This window comes from Gracilinanus agilis, chromosome 1 (genome assembly GCF_016433145.1).
Source record: "Gracilinanus agilis isolate LMUSP501 chromosome 1, AgileGrace, whole genome shotgun sequence".
In the NCBI taxonomy this organism is placed as follows: domain Eukaryota; kingdom Metazoa; phylum Chordata; class Mammalia; order Didelphimorphia; family Didelphidae; genus Gracilinanus; species Gracilinanus agilis.
The window spans coordinates 84,885,886-84,908,901 of NC_058130.1; the positions used below are offsets into that span (position 1 = coordinate 84,885,886).

General features: G+C 40.7%; 1 protein-coding gene across 1 annotated transcript; it reads left to right on the forward strand.

The window, feature by feature from the left end:
• The first annotated feature begins 450 nt into the window (after positions 1-450).
• LOC123247612 (zinc finger protein 425-like) lies at positions 451-11,020 on the forward strand. The gene is made up of 7 exons (XM_044676561.1): positions 451-640; positions 725-822; positions 1,467-1,599; positions 7,179-7,337; positions 9,330-10,273; positions 10,349-10,607; positions 10,692-11,020. Exons 1-7 carry the CDS (start codon positions 451-453, stop codon positions 10,958-10,960), a joined length of 2,052 nt encoding a protein of 683 aa, XP_044532496.1. The 3' UTR covers positions 10,961-11,020.
• Positions 11,021-23,016: the final 11,996 nt, after the last annotated feature.

Below are 23,016 nucleotides of genomic sequence, written 5' to 3' on the forward strand. Positions count from 1 at the left end.
CAGGGTCGCGTGAGTTCCAGAGGGAGGCTGAAGGATGAGAGAAAACGTGGAGGGTCGCGATCACATTGCTGGACGACCTCGTAAGAGACACCTGGATCCTGCCGGGAGACAGGGACAGGCGGCCGTAGCTGCCAGGAGAAAGGAGAGAAGAAAGGGAGAGATACCAGTTGAGAGAGAAAGCGCTCCGGAGCCTAGAGAGGGACCGAGGGCGGGGCCGAGAGAAGGCGGGGCAGGAGAGGCGCAGACGGGAGGAGGAGGGGCAGGGAGAAGAGTTCCTCCTCCCGCCCTCAGGTGGCGCTGTGGGGGCGGAGTGCGGGAGAAGGGGCGGGCCCCTCCTTGAGGCCGACAGGTCGGTACCCCGGATGCAGGTCGCGTCCCAGACCACGAGGTCCCCAGACTGCTGGACCGAGCTCCGTGCTCAGTTGCCCCGGGCCGGAGGAATCCAGAGGCATGGCCGCGGGGGCGCCTGCTCGGGTGAGAAACGGGGCCGCGGGGGCGAGGGGTTGGAGTGAGAGGCGTGTCCGTAATAACTCCCTTATGAAGCTATTTAAAGTTTGCCGACACGTTATCTGTAATTCCTTAGAACTGTGCTGCAGCGACCTCTTCGGATATCCTAGACGAGAAGCCCGAGGCTCCAGAGGTTAAGCCTTTGGCGAGGATCTCGGGGCTCGTGAGGGGCACAGTCTCCCGCTGCCACAGACTATCAGGCATCTCTTCTCCAGAGCCGAGGACGGAGAGACCGAAACGAACCCCGCTCTGAAGGAGGCCCCTGAGCCTCCCCGCCCTCGGTCCTCAGGGCTGACTTTGCCTACCCACCCCAGAGTAGGACTAGGCAGGAAGCCTCTGAGACCCACTGTTGGGGCTGGCTCGTGCTCTCTAAGAAATTGTTGGCCTTTCTCTAACATGAAAATATTGTCAAAGCACATTGCCCCACAATCATTTATGACATAGATGGGTTTTATTTTCCCCATTTTGCAGATGAGATAATTGAGGATTAGAATTTTAACTGATTTTCCCAAAATCGATTCGCTGAAAAGTGGTGTGAGAGGATTCGAACCCAGATTTCTATAGACCCAGCAGTTTTCCAATTACACCACACTCACACTGTATTTTCTCAAGGCAAACTTTCAGCATCCTAAAATGTCAGAGTATTGTAGTAAAATGTGTCTGCCCAAGATTCTGATGAACCTGGGGTCTAATTATCAGGAGTTCCATGAACTTTCACCTGATGAAAATCCACTTTACTTGAGAATTTGCCACCATGTGTTATGCTTGGGAAAAAGAGGCCCTGCTTTCTTGGAGTTGTCTGTGTCCTGGATTTCTCTTGGAGTGCTCTGATCACCTTAAAAATGCTGAAAATAGGCTTTCTGGGAATCAGTTTTGAAGCATCCTGTGTGAAATGAATGGGATTGAAAGAGTTTATATGAATTAGTAGTAATTAAAAGTGATTGGTTTCATATTTGTAGTTCCAGATACCGCTGACATTTGATGATGTGGCCATGTATTTCTCTGAGGAAGAATGGAGAAACTTGGAGGATTGGCAGAAGGAACTTTATAAGAACATAATGAAGTCCAATTATGAGACTTTGGTCTTCTTGGGTAAGATGCCTTAGAGATGTAATAAGGAATTCTTTATTCTTTTTTTAATTTAATGGGGGACCTGGAGGTCCTCTTACCATAGAGATGTGTGGGGATTAACCAATCCACAGTGACAGGAAGTAGAAACCATAGAGACAGAAAAAGGAACCATAGAGATAGGAAGTGAGATAGGAAAAGGTTATAAAAGGAGTCAGTTGCTGATAGGGCAGGCAGTTGCTGGGAAGTTGGCTGCTGGGATTGTGTTGGGTTAGTGGTTGGCATTTGGTTGCTAGAATATAAAGGCAGGCCTGAGCTTACTAAGAAGACTTTTTGGCTTTATCCTTTAGAGGACTATTTGACCTTTTCTGGTTTGGGAGGTGGCTGGTCTTTGTTGACCTAATTGGGGTTAGAGAAAACACTGATTGGTTTGGTTTGGATTGGAACTTTGTAGGATGGTTCTTATTAGCAGTAGTTATAGGCAGTTATAGGTAGATATAGGCAGTTTTAGGAAGCAGTTATAGGATAACTAGTATAGACATTAGGAAATTTTCTCTCTCTATCTCCTATATTTCTCTCCTTTACTACATTCACTTTACTATATTCTTTTACTATCTTTTAATTAAACTAAAATGTTAATTGTTAAAAGCTGCTAGAAGTTTTCTTTTCTCTGACTTAGAGGAATAATATTAATTTACAACTCTGCTATATTCTCATTAAAACTTAAATTATTAAAAGCTGCTCTCTTAATTTGCCAAAAACCCTCATTTAACCTTTACATTTAATTGGCGAACTTTATTGGTGATTTTCATGAAATCAGATTTCAGGAAAGGGGTTTTATGAAGTTATTCTTTGCTTTGCTTTGTCCTGACTTCTATAAGAAAACTTGAAAGATGGTTTTTTAATATTTTTTTTTTGTCCTTGGACTTTCAACACTTGAGAGACTGAAATTAGTATATAAGAACATCTAATATATGGCATCAATCATCTGAACCCCGCCACAAGGCAGCTTTCAAGGTCATTTTCTGGTACAATGTGGAGGCATATCCAGCGTGTTCAAATAAAACATCACGAGTATCCCATAATTCACCAAATATTCAGCTCCTACTCTGTACCAAGGAACTGGGCTAGGTAATACAAAGACAAAAATTAAACAGTTCCTGATCTCACGTAACTTTATATATGTGCTTGTTTATGTGTATTTCCACTTATGCACACATAAATACTTTATATAAATATGTGTATATATATACATACAACATATAAGTGTATTGACACATTACTTCTATATTCTGTATGATGTATCTCTCTGCATGCATACATACACATGCTATATGGTATATGTAATATATAATGCATATGTCTACTTGTATATGGACCTTATATATAATATGTGCATATATACATTAAAAATAAGATAATAGTCATGTGTCTTTCTACTTGTATACACATGCATACATTGAATATTTTAAGTATAATTCATTTGTGTAGGCATACAAATATGTACATTTATGTAATATTCGTATCTTTCCATATATACATTGTATATTTAAAGATAATATATGTATGTTCATGTGAGTACATATATATTATATACATATACATATATATATAACATTCATATAGTGTGTATATTCCCTCATGTACACAAACATATATCTTCAGACATAGATATATTACAAATGAAATTGTATAACAGCCAAGGATTTTTAAGACTTTTTCTTTTGGAATGCTTTCTGTGAGTTTGTCATCCTCAATGCAGACAAAGATTCTTTTTTCTCTTATCTTTTTACCTTGCTTTTGGGGCTCTCATAATTCTTCAGTCAAATTCAAGAAAACTCTGTTGTGTGCCTAGTAACATTAAAGCTCCATTGGGGGGGGAGGCGGGGTATATTTTCTAGCATGATGCTGTTCCACTCTTTTATTGGGATCTTAGAGTTATAGTAGCCTGAACTCTGTACTAAATTACCTAGAAAACAAATATGTCTACACTATGCCTAGGAGGTATACCTGGTAGAGAGGAGCCAGACAAAGATAGAGCCAGAGAGAACCAAACTGAGAGGAACTGCCTTTTTTGGACAGAAAAAATCTGAAGAAGAAGAGGACTAGTCCGTCACTTTGGAGCTGTAAATGGAATCAAAAAGTAATTTGCTGGGAAGTGCAAGAGCACCAAAAACATTATGCTATTATTGCCATTTTATGCAATGTATTTTCCCCTTTCTCCACTGCTTCCATCTTGATCTCTTCAACATCATGGATATGTGAAATAAAGGGTACAACAATGAATACACAAGGAAAAATAATGAATAGAAGTCCAAAAGTGAGGGACTTTTAGCCAAGTCATTATTCACTACTCTGCTGAGTACTTAGTAGTCTGACTAGGAGTTAGAGACAGACAAGTCGAGCTCATTGCCATTAAGTAATTAATAATATTTTAAAACTTTCTTTTGTATTAGGGATTTAATAAACAGCAATTATAAACATTTCAGTGTACAAAGGTGTAATAAGGAAAAATTAGATATTAAATAGAATCAATAATTCAGATTGATTCCATAATTAAAATAGACCCAAGTCAGGATCGGGTTTAAGGTAGTTTATTTACAATTAGGAAGGGTAGAAGGTAGGGAAATAAAGAGAGGGAGAGGCTAGTCCAGGCCTGCAGAGGCCTGGACTGAGAGAGAGGGTTAAAAGGCTAATTAAACTAGATTACACGCCACTAGTCCTTAGCAATCAGAGAGGCAAGAGGCCTACTTAAGGTAGAGAGTCTGGAAAACGCCAAGATCGGCCAAGGAAGTCAGCCTAACTTACCCACGTGACCATTCAGAGTGGAAGCAGCCTGAGGACTCAGCTCAGATCCATCAGCACCAAGTTCAAAGTGGGAACTGCCCCAACAGGAAGTAACCAACATACTTGAAGAGATAGTGTCTCTCCTCACTTCCTGTGGGTCCACCTCTAATTCAAGTGGACAAATGGCAGCCTCTACACTGATTTGGCTTGCCCAAAGGGCAGTCCCTTGTTCTTGATTTGTTACTTATTGTCACATGTGGGTAACATTTCCCCTCCCCACTAAGGGAGGTGGGGATGACCTTATCTCTAGTGACTAGAGTTTTGACTATGAATGGGCTAGAGCTAATTCCATTTACACAATGGAAAGCAAAAAGAGGATTGTATAAAGAACTGTGAACTGTTTTATATTTTGACTTTTTTTCTACTTCATACAGCTTGGGATTTTTTCTTATTTAATTCAAATTTAACATGGTAGTTTCAGTGCTGCCTTACTTGTTTTTGACATATTCTGAGCTTCCTTCTGTTTATTTTTCTAATGAACCACTGATTCTTTTCTTTATTTTCTTCCTTTTTAGTGTGTTTAACAGTGTCTGAAAATATATTTCTCATTCTGCACCTCTTAGATCTTGCTAAAGGGTAGGAGCAGTGATTCATCATCAATTTTCTAGAATCATGATTGATCATTGCATTGATTGTAGTTTTTGTCTTTCATAGATGTTTTTCTTTACTATTTATGTGGTGTTTGTAAGGTTCTGCTCAGAGTAACTTAAAGAATTATTGGAAGAAAAAAGACTTATATACATGAAATCTATAGGGAACAATATTAGACAGTAAATTATGAAATGCTAAATTTTGGTGGTAGAGAGCAAAAGTCCTACAGGAATTCAAATAAGGAAGCATAAGCTCTAATAATGTGAGCTAAAGTGGTCAAGAAAAGTGTCATGGAGGAAATGGATCTCAAAGGGCTTTGAAAGAAACATAGGATCCTTATTAGTAAGGCAAGGAAAGAATATTTGAGATGGAAGGAAACCATATGAGCAAATGTATAAAGACTGGCATGAATGAATGATAGTCCAATTTATTAGGCCCATGTTAAGTGTGCTATCTAGACAGTGAGACTACAGAGACAAAACCCAGTCACTACACTAAAAATGCTTACATTCTTCTTGAGAAGAAATATAGCTAACTCAAGGGGAGAATTCATGTTAGGGAATAATGAAAGTTAAAGTTGGATGAGTTAGACCAGCCTTGAAGTCTCATGTTAATGATTTTCATGAGACATGATGATATTGGGAATTAATTAGGTATTAGTAGGTTTTATAGTAAAAAGTGACATGGAAAAGCATACTTTAGAAAGATTTCTTTAGCATTTCCTAGAAGGAGGAGGAGAGACAAAGCCAAAGTTAATTATACTTGAAGCATGAAGTGATAAAAGAATGAGCAAGAGTAGCATTGAGAACAAAGAGAAAGAAACACCAAAATCATGAATATCATCTCAGACAGTTCAGAGAAACCTAGAAAGATTTACATTAACTGATCCAGAAGTGAGAAGAACCAGAACAATTTATGTAATTTCTTTATCAATGCAAAGTGAAACGACAGTTCCAAAAGACCAGTGATGAAGAATGCTGTCTACCTTCTGACTGAGAGGTGGGACATACATTTTCCTTCAGGGTCAATGTGGGAATTGGCTTTTCTTGACTAGGCTTATTTGTTACAGAGGTTTTGTTTTTCCTCTCCATCCCAGCTTTAAGGAGGAAGTAGGAGAGAAAGATTGGGTAGCAATAAGATTCCTGTCAAAAGAAGAAAGAAAAAAGGATCATCCAAGCATTTTTTTTTTAATGATTAGAAGAAAAACTTAGAGGAAACACAAATAAGCAGAACAGCTTTGAAAGTTATATGTTGAATTTATTATATACCTAAATGGGAAAGCAAGCTATATATAATGGAGAGCCACAATTTCATGTATAATCTTCTTTTTCTTTACTTGTTTGGATGTGGTGATATTAATTTTGTTTGATATCTAAGTTTTATTTTCTTTTATTTTTTTAAAGAAGACTCTGACTAGTTGGATGCCAGGGATAAAGGAGGAGGAGGCAAACAAGGCCTACTCTTTAATCCTAGGAATTAGGAAAATGTAGGTACCAGAATTACAAAAGCAATTTTAATTTACTTTTTAAAGCACTGTATATCATACAGGGGACCACATGTTCTCTGAAATGAAGGATCATCTTTAGAGTCAAAAAGACTTGGTTTCAAATCATCCTAAATCTTCCCTATATTGGCTGTGTAAACATGGGCATGTAGCGTTAATCCAATATCCTAGGAAACCTTCCAAGACTAAGGTACACATAGGGTATTGATTTGTATCAGTACCAGGAATTCTCTCATGCTAATGAAATCATAAGCCTGGGACCCTCCCCCCCCCCCAAAAAAAAGGCTCAAATAGCATATTTAAAGATGTTAAGATGGCCTCAGACACTTCCTGGGTGAATCACTTAACCTCAGTTGCCTAGCTCTTGCCATGTTAGAATCGATACTAAAATAGAAGGTAAGGGTTTGTTAGAAGTAGGAGAAAAAGAAAAAGAAGTAGTTATGAGCATTAGATTAAGTCCAATAGAGAATTCAAATAGGTTGAAGCACACATTGTTGGGATGGGATCCCCAGGAATACCTCATTTTAGAATCTGCTTCGCTATATTACTCCACACTTCTCTTGTTCTCCTAGGAAACCAGTTTAATTTAGTCATTATCAATATGATTTTCAATTCAACACACTGAATTTAAGTAAATTCCTTGTTTTGGGGCTCGATGCAGGCTTTGCCATTCCCAAGCCAGACTTGATCATCTTGATTGAACAGGGGAAAGAGCCATTCATCAGAAATCTGGGAAACTTGGAGAGAACAGACCTGGTAGTCAGCACCAATGCTAATGATCTTCTCAACTTGGAGAGCACAAAGGGGCAGCTGTTTTGGGGTAAGTGAGAAAGAATGAGGGCAGTAAAACTAAAGAGAGCATGTTGAGAGACTTAAAAGCCTGAGGTGGGATTTGGTGACAGAGACACTAAGTAGATTTCAAAAGTGCCCATAGAGACCACCAAACAACTTCAGTTCAGTGTCAAACTGGGGACTTAATTCTCCAAGGGATGAGCTCTCTTCCCAGATTGGTGCCTCATCTTTTACTTCATTGTAACAGCTTTTAATGTAATGTTCCATAGCTTTCAGAACACTTTGCCTATGTTATGTTAGTGATTATTATTACAATTGTTTGTTTCTCATAAAAATCCTCAGTGTTAGAGCAGTATGGTCATCTTACAGCTGAGGAGGTGAAAACCTAACATCATATTTTCTGCAAGATTACACCTGATAGTGGGCAGCTGGGTGACTTCAGTGGATTGAGCGTCAGGCCTAGAGATGGGAAGTCCTGAGTTCAAATGTGGCCTCAGACCCTTCCTAGCTGTATTACCCTAAAGAAGTAACTTAACCCCCAGTACCTAGCCCTTACTACTCTTCTGCCTTGGAACCAATACAAAGTATTAATTCTGAGACAGAAGTTAAGAGTTTAAAAAAAAAAAAAGATTAAGCAAGACAAAAACCCCTGGTTCTGGTCAGAAATTGGAGAAAACAGCAAATCTGAATGGGTCTTCACCCTTGGGCTCTGGTGGCGAACCTATGGCAGAGGGGGCACTCACAGTCCTCTTTGTGGTCATGCATGCTTCACCCCAGCACAGAATTCACCAGAGTTTCATTACTAAAAAGCCAAAGGGACACAGGGCCAGGCTGCTCCCCTCTTCTTTTCCACAGGCACCTGAGACATTTCTCAAATCACCCACCCCTCTAAAAGGTTCATCATCACTGCTCTAGTGTATGATTAAATTGAGAGAGTTCAGAATCTGATAAAGTAGGGAAGATGTGGCTATTTATTCTCTATTTTCATACATCTTTTTCTACTCATGGTTTTTACCTTGGTAACAGCATTTTCTGTGTTCAAGTGCCCATCTACTTATTTGTAAAAGTGCTTTAGAAAGTCCAGTTATGTTATTCCTTGGGGATTCCTTGAGTTTATTTCTTAGGCTAGCATTTTTCCTTAAAGGATAACAGCCCTCAAAATCTTGTTTCTGTCAGTAATCCATTTTGGGGCTGTTTGGAAATAAGTAGATGAACATGATCTTCAAACACCCTTGTGGAGAACTTAGACTAGAGAAAATGTACCAGGTACTCAATACTTCAGTTCTCTAAGCATTTTTTAAATGCCTTCTTTGTGCCTGCATTAGACAATGAATACACAGTTTTCTCAACCAGAATAATTTCTGCTCTTCCTTGAGTCCTTTGAGAGAATCTATATTCATAGAGTCAAGGCTTATTAACAACTACATGTACTCCTTTATGATCTCATTGTTTTCTATCCTTTATCTAGGTGTGGCTACATATTTGAACTTAGTCTCGCTAGTCTGGTTGTTTTTCGTTTAGTGAAGATTAAAATCCCACTTTGAGTGATACCTCATTGTAATAAATTGCTGACCTTACAATATATTGAAATAATCTCAAAGGCTAGGTCAGCTGAGCACATGTTCTAGAAGATTCTACAAACCTAGAAAGGCTTTGAGTAATATACTGATCTGGTGACAGATTATTGACTTGAAAGCCATGTAGCTAACTTCTGAGAGACGTCTCTCCAGAAGGTTCATTATCAGGGGATAAATGTTGAATGACCTCAACAACTAATGAAAGTGTTCATCAGGGAATAAAAGGATTGTTTTGTGTTAAGAGAGAGAGAAACTCATGCCAATAAAATCAAAGATCTTTTGGAGAAATTAAGAAAGACATCTTGAGACAGAGTAATAACTACCCTGAAAGTGAGGCTTAGAGAGAAAAGATTTTTTTTAGTTAACCCAGGTGAAAGGCTGAAATGAAAGCCTTATAAAGCACTTAGACTATTTAATGACTGGATTTTTGTTTTTAATTCCAGAGGATGAGGGGTCTATGAATTCACAAGAGGAAAAGCACTATTTTTATGATTCTCAAAACCAGGACTTACCTGAATCATTATCAGGAAAAAGAAGAGAAGCTTTCTTTACACTTGGTCAACAAGGCTCTTATTTAAGGAGCCCATATAACCAAGATTCACAGTCTTTGGCTCCAAAAGCCCACAACATCAAGAAATCCAACTCATATAAGAGAGACTTGAACCACAAAACTGAGGGATCCCTTTCCTTCCAGAAAAATTTCAAGAGCCACAAGAAAGCACAAGAGGACCTGTCCAAAAGAAAGGGAGCATTTGTATTGGACCTTACCCAGAAGACAAAGCTCCCGGAACACAACAGATTGCATAAGAATAAGAAGCCCTTCTCCTGCCTCAAATGCAGCAAGAGCTTCGCCAGGAAGGACGTACTTAAGGTCCACCAGCGCCTACACAACAGTGAGAGGCCCTTCCAGTGCCCCCAGTGTGACACCAGTTTCCGCCTAAAGAGGCAACTACTCAGCCACCAGCGCCTACATATAGGCGATAGGCCCTTCCAGTGCCCCCAGTGTGACAGCAGTTTCCATCTAAAGGATGTTCTAAAAGCCCATCAGTGCACACATAGTGGAGAATGGCCTTTCTCTTGCAGTGAATGTGGCAAAGGCTTCATCAGACAGCTCCACCTCACAGAGCACCTCCGAATGCATACGGGAGAGAAGCCTTTCCGGTGCCCCCAGTGTGACAAGAGCTTCCGCCTAAAGGGCACCCTCAAGGTCCACCAGTATGTGCACAGCAGAGATCGGCCATTCTCTTGTGAAAAAGGTGGCAAAGGCTTCACCACACAGTTCCACCTCACAGAGCACCTCCGAATGCATACGGGAGAGAAGCCTTTCCGGTGCCCCCAGTGTGACAAGAGCTTCCGCCTAAAGGGCACCCTCAAGGTCCACCAGTATGTGCACAGCAGAGATCGGCCATTCTCTTGTGAAAAAGGTGGCAAAGGCTTCACCACACAGTTCCACCTCACAGAGCACCTCCGAATGCATACGGGAGAGAAGCCTTTCCGGTGCCCCCAGTGTGACAAGAGCTTCCGCCTAAAGGGCACCCTCAAGGTCCACCAGTATGTGCACAGCAGAGATCGGCCATTCTCTTGTGAGAAATGTGGCAAAGGCTTCACCACACAGTTCCACCTTACAGAGCACCTCCGAATGCATACAGGAGAGAAGCCTTTCCGGTGCCCACAGTGTGACAAGAGCTTCCGCCTAAAGGGCACCCTCAGGGTCCACCAGTGTGTGCACAGAGATCGGCCATTCTCTTGTGAGGAATGTGGCAAAGGCTTCACTCACCAACATAAATTAACTGAGCACTTCAGAGTACACAGTGGTGAGAAACCCTTTCAGTGCCCTGAATGTGACACCAGCTTTCGCTTGAAGAGTGGCTTGAATAACCATCAGCGCTTACACCACAAAGAGAGGCCATTCTCCTGCAGTGATTGTGGCAAAGGCTTCATTCATAAGTCTAGGCTCACTACCCACATCAGAGTGCACAAAAGGGAGAAGCCCCATGGTGACCTGAATAACTCTGATAAAAAAACAAAACCATGCCAGCTCTTTAGACTAACAGAGGAAGACTGGAGTTCCTAGATCCTGGAACTTGAGGACCGTAGAAATAATTTACCAATACTTTCCACTTATTTTACAAATGAGAAAGCTTGGTGTCTTCTTACCTGGTTGATCCTGGCAGTAGCATATGCTTGTCTCAGAGATTAAGCCATGCATGTCTAAGTACACATGGCCAGTTCAGTGAAACTGCAAATGGCTCATTAAATCGGTTATGGTTCCTTTGGTAGCTCACTCGCTCCTACTTGGATAATTGTGGTAATTCTAGAGCTAATACATGGGTCTCTAATCCAAATTAAAGAATCTGAAACACAGAAAAGGCAGTTTAATAGGAAAAAACCTTAGTAGCAGTCAGACGGTAGCCATCTTGAATTAGCTCCACCCTTAATTACAGTTCCTCTATAGGAACAAAAGACAGAACAAGAACTATACTTATAGACAGAGACACGTTGGGAAAGACATTTACAAGCATGGAATGGGTAAAAGAACAAATGCTATTTAATTTGATCAGCAGTTCACTGTTGGTATACTCTTTCTGGTCTGTGATATGTAGGTTGTGGGTGGAAACGATTCCATTTTACTTATTGCAGGTGGTGCACTTTATAGACACATGGATGAAAATAGAGCTAGAGAGAGTGTTTGTGTATACCCCAACAGTGATGGCAGCTTTAGCATTCTTCCTGCAATTTTACTGGACAATGCAAAAACCAAAAGAGCTTAAAAGAATGGAAAATGGCCTAACAACTTATCTTCTCGGGACATAGAAAATCTGTTGGAGGAATTATTTACACTATCACAAGCACAACAGTTCATAAAAGAGACCAGAGACTACAATAGACTTACATCACAGCCAGAGGTTTACAATGATACTGAATTATCTAATCTTGATAACACTGCATACTTAGAAAGATGTGGGGAGGATATTACTGAAGCGATGTCCAAGTTTGCAAAAAGGCCACATATCTGGGGTCAATTTGAGGCATTAAAGCAAAACATAGGAGAACATCCTAGTACCTTTCCAGATAGGGTACTCAAAACTGGAGAATTAATTTTGGTGTTCAGGGACCTAGCCGAGACCAATCTGTAGCACATCCACAGACACATTGTAAAAGTCAGCAGTTTACCCATAAAATCATATTTCCAAATGCATTGTCCTGGGTGGGAAGAGCTATCCTTAGAATTGAATTGAGAAAAACCACTACATATGTTTGTTCTGGGTCACTGGGGATAATAGACAAAGATAAACTGAAAAGACCAAGGATGAAACAATTATTGAACTCAAAAAACAATTAAAGGAAACAAAGCCAACAATCAAAGAGAAATAAATAGAAGAAATTAAAAACTTGGCAACATTGCAAGCTAGGAATAACATCACTAGGACCCAGTATCAGCCAAGACAAAGTACTGATACAAGAAAATGTTTTTTATGTGGGAAACCAGGCCATCTTATAAGAAATTGTTATTATAAGCAACAAATCAATTTTAATAACACCAATAATAACAATAATAGGAGAAGAAACTACACAAATACATACGCCAACTCCAAGTACAGCCATGCAGACTCTAGAAAGAGCTATCAAGCTGTCAATCCTTTCCACTTCTGGGCTGGGTGAGGTTTCCCATGTTGAGTCAAATTAAGCCACAGGCTCCACTCCTGGTGGTGGCCTTCCATCAATTCCTTTTAAGTTTCAGCCTTGCAATCATACTTCCCCCAGAACCCAAAGACTTTGGTTTCCTGGAAGCTGCCCAGGAGGTCATGGGAATAACACCTCCAGATTGCTAGTTGGCATCATTTATGGTCGGAACTACAATGGTATCTGGATCATCTTCGAACCTCTGACTTTCATTCTTGAATAATGAAAACATTCTTGACAAATGCTTTCACTCTGGTCCATCTTGCGCCTGTCCAAGAATTTCACCTCTAGCAGCACAATACGAATGCACCCTAGCCATCCCTCTTAATCATGGCCTCAGTTCCAAAAGCCAACAAAATAGAACCAGGGTCCTATTCCATTACTCCTAGCAGGCTTACCACTCTTTAAGGGATGTGTTCTGGAAACCCCCTTGACTGAAAAGATATGGGCCCACGCTACTCTCACCATCCCTCCTTACTTGGGAGTCCCTTGGGGGTGTAGCACGTGAGGAGGTTCCCCAAAATGGATGTGCCAGGGTTAAGCCGGGTTTTTGAGCACAAGCCTCCCCCTATCCCAAACTGACTGTCCACCAATATGGAGTTTGTGATCCTTCCACATGCCACCCACAAGATGCTGCCTCCCTCCTTGAAAACACTCTTCCAACTCTGTCTTAAAATAACTCAACAGGGGTTTATTCAGGAACAAGGCATTCAGGTATAAAGAAAAGGATTTCAGGAAAGAGGGTGAGGATGAAACTTAATAATCTATTCTCAGTCTCTCCCAGGGTTAAACAGTAATTAGATTTCTTCTGTAACTTTCAATCTTAGTTAACTGTTTCAGGACCCCAGTAAAACTCCTCTCCTAAAAGGTTACAAATGGCTAAAGAGGGAAAGGGAATCTCTAAACTCAACCCAGGCTTAGTTAGCCCCCAAGGGCCAGCTCCCTCCCACCAGAGTCTCTGGCTCCTTGGCAAACAGGAGAAGCTGCAATATTTGTTTTCCAAAATTTTGACTGAAGATGTAGAATCAATTACGCTGGCTATAGTAACAGAAGGTCTGGCAAAATCTCAGATTTAGGCTTTTTGAGATGTTCAGGGTCCCAAGGAAACACTGCCTCCCACCTCCTTGTCCTTCCCAAAAGGTCCAGAGAACAGTGAGTGACCGTTGTCTTTTTTTAATTCCCAGCATTCTCAGCCTCAGCCCAACTGCCACCTCTCCTGGGTCCTCAGAATCCCATCCAAATGCAGTCTTGCTTGGTCCTTTTAGCTTAGCAGTCTGTTGCACAGGAGAACTAAGTATCTACCCTAAAGTTGCATAGCTAAGTAAGTAGCAAATGCAAAACTGGAACCTAAAACTTGTGATAATTTAATCTGTAACTCTCTTTTTAAAAGGAAAGTTTCATTTTGAATTTGAAAATCCATTTCAGTCTCACTCCCACCCTTTGAATTAAGAACAAGCCCTGAAGCTTAGCTGTATAAGGAGGATACATGCTCAGTGTAAGAAGCTAGAAGCTTCTTGGCTTTCTGGGATCCCAGAAGACACTTGCCTCTTGTCCCACGTAACTCCTTGTCTGAAAGACCAAACACTGACCTGGACTGAGGTCAAGTTTGTCTGATCAAGGAGAACCAGAAAAGGGGGAAAGGGATAATAAGTTATGGCTTAAGGAAGCTCTCCAAAGTGTTCTGGCCTAGAAGTAGGACTGAATAGAGACTCAATGGAGCAGCTGAACTAGGGAAGAAAGTGTGTGACTTGGCCATGTGGCTATGTACATGCCTTTGCTTTCTCCAACTCACTTTTTCCTATTTAATAAATAACTATCAATTAGTATACATTTGCCAGAGAATTTTAATCATAGCAATTCTGGTAAACATGAAGTAAGAGTCTGAACTCTTCCTTTTTCTTGCCTTTTTTAAAGTTTTCTTTTCACATAAGCATAACTTACATGTGGTATCCCCAAAAAAGTATATATATTTATATATGTATAAAGTTCTAGGTTTCTGAGAAACTGAAATTATTGAGGAGAAACTTTGAGTGAGGTTACTTATTTTTGTGTGTGCATTTGCCAATTATTTGTTTTGGAATTTTTTGTTGTTGGGGAATGAAGCAAAAATATAAGTTAGAAGAGCAGCAAAGTAAGCAAGATAATTAGATAATAATAACTGAAATTAGAAAAGTGCATTAAAGATATAGGAGTAAGAGAGGTGACCTTCTGTTTTCTCTGTGCCTTTCTTTAATCATTTAAAAAAAGAAAAAACACAAATTAAGCTGGGCTTGGGAAGTTCAACAGAACCACATTACCTCTACAGAGAGGTCTAAGGTAGAGACTTATTAGACAGTAACCAACAGTGTCTAATTTGGTTTTTATTGTTAACAGTTTCTAACCTTTTTGTGCGTGTTCTTGGTTTAGGATGTTTTTTGTGTGAAAATAGGAAATATACACAGTAAGAACCCAAGGATCTCTTTTTACATAGGCTGCTCATCTCTTGGGAACAAGGGCTACTACCAAAAAAGCCAGAAATGACAAAAAACCAGGGCATTACCCTTTGTAAGAAATAATTTAAGACTATGACTACACCAGCTAGGGACCCCTTTTGATCCTGTTTTGGGTCTTTTGGCTTTAAAACATTAAGAGTTAAAATTAGCTATTGGAAATAAAACTCCCAAAGAACTATATTACTGATACATTTTGACTGTGCTCCTTGATAAATCTACAAAGATTCAACTAAGTTTAAGTAGCCAAATTTTTAATAATTCTCCACTGCTTTTTCACATCCTTCTCATCTTATAACTGTTGTTCCCTCTCTGACCTCTCCCCCATTATCTCAGCCTGTTCCCCTTTCTATCTTTTTGGGGACCCTCTTTGCTCCTTCTCCTCTGGCCTCTCTCCCATTGCCTTTTTTTAGGGACCCTCCCCAAAGTTTCTTCTGTCCCTCCCTTCCCTACATATTCTTTTCATCCACACTCTCTATTTCTTTTCACCATCCTGGGCACTCCTCCACCCCACCCCCTGAGGCCTTTGCCATTTCCATCCCCCACCCCTTTCCAGGTGTATTGAGTCCTCTTTGACCACATCCTTTCATTCAGCTTCTGCTTCAGCTTCCCTGCCCACTCTCTGCACTCAGCTAACCAAGGGGAAGTCCTCACCCAGAGATGTCTCAGAATGAAGGAGGTTCATTTCCTCCTCATCTCACCTGTCTCCACACAGATTTAAGACTCAGTAGTAGAAAATGAATCCCCTAAAGGCATTTTTGCTCTAAGGGAGGTTATCACACAGGACCTTAGAGGCAACATGATGAGGTTAAGAAATTCCATCCCATTCTTTCCCACTAATCTCAGCATGTGGCACCAAGATATGCTTAGCTTCAACTGTGAGCCAATCATTGTTCTGAGACAGTTTGAGGCCATATGGGGAAGTTTAAATGCAAACTGGGGTGATATAATAATGTAATGCATGCCTTACTGAGGGAGAAAGGCAATTTTTAAGACCACCAATAACTCAGAATGAGGATGGGAAACTGGCCATTACAGAACCCACAATGGGACTCCCATAATCCTAAGGACTACATGAAGTTACACCTCTGCTAAAAAAGAATGGGACTGCTCTGCTTGCCCAGAAAAATTAGCAAAAATGTGAATTTTAATTTGAAAAAAAAAAAAACCCAACTAGTTTTATGATCCAGTATACATGACAGCTAAAAGATATGCAGTTTTCAAACCCTCTAAATCCAGTGATGCTTGTATCATAGGCACCATTGTGTGTACCATTCTTTTCCCAAAATAAAAATATTTTCACAAGCATTGTCCAGACTGGGCTATTATGAATTGTAATAGTTAAGAGTGGTTGCCAATTTATAATAATTAAATTTATGAGGCTGCTAGTAGCCAGGGGAAACGATTTATGATAGTACAAGAAACAGAAAGGGGTCTTAGAGTCTTAAGCATGGTGACTTTTTCTTCCTGGACCCTTATTCTTTACTCCCATTTATTCTAGTGTGTTCTCCCCCTAGAACAAGGCCTCATAAAACTCTTAATTTGGAAACACTTATTATGATTGTGTCTTGGACATTGGAACCTCCAAACCTGTCTTAGTGAGCAAACCTGATTAAGAATATGCTTCTGTTGTGGTCTTTAAAGGTGGTAAATGTGGTCAGAGAAGCCTCAAAATTTTGGAAGCTTTCTCCTCTCCTTGGTCTATGGTGCCTCTGGCAATAGAAAACTCATTCCTCCTGATGCCAGATTCTCCTATGAATCTCTTAGGGAAGGATCTTTTATGTAAACTCAGGGCCACAATATCGTGCTCTCCAGATGGCTTTTCTTTCCTAAAATTGTCTGATGATTTTCTAACTTTATTTCCAGTTCTCATTCCAGTCCCTTCCTTTGGAATTCCAGCAGACATCTCAAAATCTCTCCAGGTCTCCTCTTCTGATTCAGTGTGGGAAGCCGTTCTATGTATTAAAACCTTTGGAGAAATAGGATCAAATTTAGGGCCTGTTATCTGGATTCCCTACGTGACCAATCCAGGCTGAGGCAGTCTTTGTGTTTGGTCCTGGTCACCTGAGCCCCAAAAAGGCTCTGGTACCAGAAGGTAGGTTAATCCAAAATCAACTTGATCCCTCCAAAAAGGTTATTAGGAGTCATTTAGAGAAACAGAGTCTGTAACAGATATTTTATCTGGATCCCATTACAAAATCATCGGCAAGTAAAACTGTGTGTATAATTTTTCTGCCCTGCATGTCAGGATGCAGACTGAATGGGCCATCTAAGATAAAAATCTGAGGCTCCTCTTCTGACTCAGTCTTTGATCCCCACCTTTTTTACAATTCTTATTGGAGAGCTTTGAAGTGGCAGACCAGCTTCTATTGAATTGATAATTTCCTCCCTTGATAATTGAAGAAGCCTTAATCTTAAACAGACGCTGATTCCATACTCAGATTAAAACCTGAGTCTTTAGTCTGTATGCAGATTTCAATTGATGAGCATCTCCATAGGATATTTCCTCTCCCGGAATTATAACCTGCTGAATTGGGGTTTGGAATTTGACCATTTGTCTTTGCATCTGTATTCTTTAAACTTCAATGGATTATACGTGATTTATTGCCCCTTACCAACTGTGACTTCTTTTTTGAGAAAGATATATAATAAACTTCCATGCCCACAGAATTTGGAACAGCATGGGCTAACCACTAGTCTGGTTGTTCTCATTTTCTTTTTCCTGTCTTATCAATCCGACGCCGTAAACGCCACTCAGGACCCCCATTTTTATCATATAGGAGGCTGGTCCCCTATAATTCAGGTCTGCTAAGTTATTTGTTCCTGTTAGAGTAAAACAAAAAGTATCCCCTTCCATTCTTCAACACCCTTTATCAAAGGAAGCAATTGAAGGGATAACCCTAATAATTGACTCATTGATTGAACAAGATAAAATTTCATGAAATCTGAATATAATTTGCTGATTTTCCCAGTAAAAAACCTAAGCCAGGCCCTAATGGGAAGCCTGGATCTATCGTTTTGTGCAGCATCTGCATGCAATTAATTCACATCCTATACCTAGGCATCCAGTGGTGCCAAACCCCACAACTGTCATCTCCTCAAACCCTAGTTAAGCTACATTTTTTTTTATAGTGGTAGACCTCTGTTATGCTTTCTTACCATTCCTATCCATATATATTCTAGGAAAGTACTTGCTTTCACTTGGAAAGGTTCCCAGTGGACAAAGACTTGATTGCCTCTGGGGTATGTAAAGAGCCCAAAACACAGTAGCATGCCAGGGAGATAGTGGGCATCTCCTCTTTGAGCTCCACCAGAGAGGTCATAAAGTTTCTAGATCAAAGGTGCAGTAGTACCTTAAAAAAGTGAATATTTAGGTTTTATTTTAGCTGCTGAAACCCACTCTTATTTCTCCCAAGTGCATTAAAGCTATTCAGCAATTCTTTGCTCCCTCTTCTAAGAGGCAGCTGAGAGCAATCTTGGGGGCCTTGGAGTTCTGTAGACAATGATCCCATTATAAGAAAAATTACTAAACCCTTTGTACCTCTGACTAAAAATTCAGTCCCTGAACCATTTAAGTTAGATTCTCAACACCTATCTGCTTTCACAGAGTAAAAACAGGCCATTCTGTCTCCCCTGCTCTAGGAATTCCAGACCTCAAAAACCCATTTGGCCTTGGCAGCCTTGTAACAATCAGTAGCCTACTATTCTGCACAGCTGGATGCAGTGGCTGCTGAAATACCACCCTGTTGCTGCCAAAGCTTTCCTGGTGGAAAATGCCTCATACATCCTCCTGAGTTCTCATTTAACTGTTCTCTGCTCCTATGAGGTCCAAGCATGTGGTCTGACATGAAACAAGGCATTTTCAGATCAAAGGCTTACTAGGTAGGAGATAACTTTTTAGGGATTAAAAATATCACCCTTAAATGCTATACAATTCTTTATCCTGTAATACTGCTCCCTGATTGGCTCGTCTCTAAGGAACTACTATATGATTGTGCATCTGTTGTGAATATGGTTGAGAAGCTCTATAATGAAATGTCTCTGATTCACTTTTGGAAAACCCTGATTTAGTTCTCTACACTGATGGTTCTTTTATGAAGGATGGCACACACCACACTGACACAGATGGATCAGATCATGATACCATTTGGGCAGCTTCATTATCTTCATATTTTAGTACCCAGAAAGTGGAACTGATTCTTGTAAAAATGCTGTATAAGAGCTAAGGGAAAGAAAACAACAATATGTAGATTCCAGATGTGCTTTTGGGATGCACTGGATGCAGAGAGGTTTTCTATTTGCAAGAATATTACAAACATAAAGCTCATTAAAGAACTCCTTTCTGGTCTTCAGTTACCTGCAGCCCATGCAGGAAGAACTGACATTGCAGCTTAACTTTCAGCCTTAGACTTTGACATCTAAAGATGAACCAAATTTCTATTTCTTATTATGAATAGAAAGTAGAGAAGTGGAAGCAGAGTTGGAAAGCAAGGCAGATTAGTGGGGGTTAAGTGTCTTTACAAGAAAAACTCCTATTTCTCAGAATCTTCTACCACCAAATATGCTTATTTGTTTATAGGAGTGGCCCTTTGGTACTTAAAGGATAGGGGATTCCATTAAAAGAGTTTGGGTGACCCCAGGTATTACCAACATGGCCTCCTGGGTATGTGCTTCTTGCTGTTCTTGCCAGGCATATAATCAGCATGCTTTCCAAGCCAAGCTTTTTGGTGGGCGTCCCCTGACTTATACACCTGAACGTTTGCAAATTGATTTCCTCAATATGCCTAAAGCTGGACATTATAGAGTTTGTCATTCTAGTGAACCAGCTCACTAGATGGATAGAAGCCTTCCCTGGTACTTGTGCCACAGTTGCTTTTGTTGCTCAAATGCTATTGAGAGAGATTGTTTCCCTATTTGGCCCACCTGCACTCATTGATTCAGAGAAGGGCATTCATTTTACTGATTCTGTTTTATCACAGGTTTATTTTTGTTAGGGAATTACTCCCAGACTCCACACCCTACCATCCCAGAGCTCAGGCCAAGTTAAACATATTTAAAAAGAACTTAAAACTATAATTGGTGAACGTGCTCTGATCAGATTTTGTGAGCATAACAATTGGGACAACAGTACAGGTAGGACCCTTGGACTTCTCTCTCCATGATCTATACCCAGGACAGAAGGTGTATATAAAGAACTTCCAGTGAACTGGTAGGATTCAGATAAAAGCATTTAATGCAGTTTCTTTTTTTTTGTTGTTCACTCAGCAATTTTTCCAGCCAGGAACACTGCTACTGATTGGGTCCCAAGTACACCCAACCCCTAATCTAATTATTGCTCTGCTTCATAAAACCTGGAAAACCCTAATTGCCCCTAGTGTGGTAAGGGAAGGAAAACAGCTCAGAACTCTAATAATGGGCAGTTACTAAGAAATTAACAAAAGATTGCTTCTCTGTCATCAGGTCTCAGGTGCAGTTAGTCCATATTCACAGTGAATCCATCAGTGGCTTTTTAAAGGAAAACTTAAGGCCTTGAAAGGGCCAGGACTCAGAAAGCATCCTTTCCTTCAAGCAGGAAAACTGCTGGAAATTGAAGCTGATCTGACCTCTCCTGGGCCTGCAACGTGACCTGTTTCAGTAAGTAGGACAAATATGTACTCAGTGCCTCCTGTGTATGCTGTATCTACTGCTCCCACTCTAATCAGAGGGTCAGCACATCTGGAAATTTCCAGTTAAACCTTTCCCTGTTCTTTCCAGAAAGGTGTTCATCAGGAATTCGTTGCCTAGTGTTTAGTCTCAGAGATATGTACACACTTGGTAGACAGAAGTTCCTCGTTCTGCAATGACACAGCTTCTCCTTTTGGATAAAAGCACAGGCAGCCTGTCCTTTGCCTCCAGCACTAGAGAAGCAGAAGCTCATTTATAGTGGATTATAGAAGCCAATATTGAAGTGTGACTTTCAGCAGTTTTCCTTCCTGCTTCAGAGTGTATCCAATTCATTGTGAAAATGTCTTTACAACAACATGCATAGCATTACAACAGTTATTTAGATAAAATCAATTTGATGATAACAAAAAGAAAAAAAGACTTTCCCCTGCTTCTCCTTGTCTTAATAGTTAATCCTTCTAGAGCACTTTAAGGTTGGCCAAGTACTTAATCATCACAACAGCCCTGTGAAGGAGATGCCATAATTATTCAGATTGAACAGATGAGGAAACTGAGGCTGAGACCAAAGTCACTGTCACTTGGTGGCAGGATGTAATGAAGGGTTAGATGGACTAACTAAACCTGCCCCCACCCAGCAAAGAAGAGTTTAAGGAAACTTCCCTGTCTCCGGGATTACCAGGTCAGGCCCAGACTCTACTGCCTGAAACTGAGTTGGTCCCAGAGCCAGTGGTGATTTAAAGCTACACAAGAAGGTTTACACTGACATAATTTGAGGTTGTCCACATGAACAGATTATACAAGGACAGGTAGCCCCCAACACAGACATGAAGAGATGTGCCCAGTTACTCCTTACTGTATTTGAAAGACTTGGCTTCTCTTTCATATGGTCAGATCCTAATCCAAAGTCAGCAAGACTGGAACTGCTCTCCTCAGAAAATCTTCCTATAAGGATTTCAAAAGTCCCTCACCTTTATTTAGTTAGCCACAGAAGTTTTTTTTCCAAAGGAATGGTCCTATGCCCAATGCTGTTAGATGTCATTAATTTGAGTAAAAGAGCACCATATATTAAAGTACTGTGATTTTGTCTTGTCTGCCTGAAATGATTTTATTGAATATACATGCAAATCATTTCTCCATTGGAGAGAGAGACAAACAGATAGAGAGAAACTTCAAGCTATCATAGTTCCCATGCCTTCCAACATGACTCTGCCCCAAGACTTTTTCAGGTAACATTTAAAGGAATCTTGAATAAGGAAAAGATCATATGTTAAAACACCGTTTGGGATTTCTGTTCCTGGACTTGGAATCAGGAAGACCTGAGATACAGAGGACATCACCTAAATTGTGAGCCTAGGTGATTGGGAAGATAGTGGTACCCAGTACAGTAATAGGGACAGTTAGGAGGAGAGGTGGGTTTGGGGAGAAAGAGAATGAATTCAGTTTGGGGTATATTGAGTTTCATTTGTCTATAGGACATACAGTTTGAGATATACAATAGGCAGATAAAGATGGGAAATTTGAGGTCATCAGAGAGGTTAGGGTTAGATAAGTAGATCTGAGATTCATCAGCATAGAAATGATAAATGAATTCACTGGAGCTGATGAGATCACCAAGTGAAATAGGATATAGAAGGAAAAGAGAAAAAGGCCCAGGCCTGAGACTTGTGGAACACCCAAGGTGTGCAGCACTGAACCTTCAGATGGGTAGGAGAAGAACCAAGAGATTATTATGAAAACCTAGAGAGAAGAGAATATTTGGGAGAAGAGGGTGATGGACAGTGGCAAAGGCTGCAGGGAGATAGGATGTGAAGTGAGAAAAGTTCCTAAGTTTTGCCATTACTATATCAGTAGCAACTTTGGAGAGGGAAGCTCTAGTTGAATGATGTCAGAAGCCAAACTGTAGTGAATTACGAAAAGACAGAGGAAGGGACCTGTCAAATAATGCAAAGACGGAGAAGACTAAGGAAAGGGGGAAAGTGCACCCGCCTTCTTTGGCCAAATCCCGAAGCTCCACACCAGCCTGCTTTTACAGCCTGCCCGCTGAGCCCAGAAAGAAGGTGAAAGGGTCAGATTGGGTGATGAGGATGCCAATCTCCTGGGTCCTGGGGGCGGGGCGGGGTGGTCCTGGATGACTAGGAACCCAGCCACCTTTGCTCCTCCAATCTCTAGGAGCCGCTGTCTTCTGGGAACCGACAGGAAACATCCTTAGAGTATCTCTGGGAAGCACTACCTCGGATCCTGGAACCGGGAGTGGGGAGCGGGCTCGGCCTCCAGCAGCGTGGGGCGCAGCCTG

What these genes read in the sequence shown, in the direction of transcription:
- LOC123247612 (XM_044676561.1), top strand. Translation starts at nt 451, where the DNA reads ATGGCCGCGGGGGCGCCTGCTCGGGTGAGAAACGGGGCCGCGGGGGCG. An exon ending in CTTTGCCTACCCACCCCAGA is followed by an intron (nt 823 to 1,466) that starts GTAGGACTAGGC and finishes TCATATTTGTAG; the next exon opens with TTCCAGATACCGCTGACATT. An exon ending in TGAGACTTTGGTCTTCTTGG is followed by an intron (nt 1,600 to 7,178) that starts GTAAGATGCCTT and finishes GGCTCGATGCAG; the next exon opens with GCTTTGCCATTCCCAAGCCA.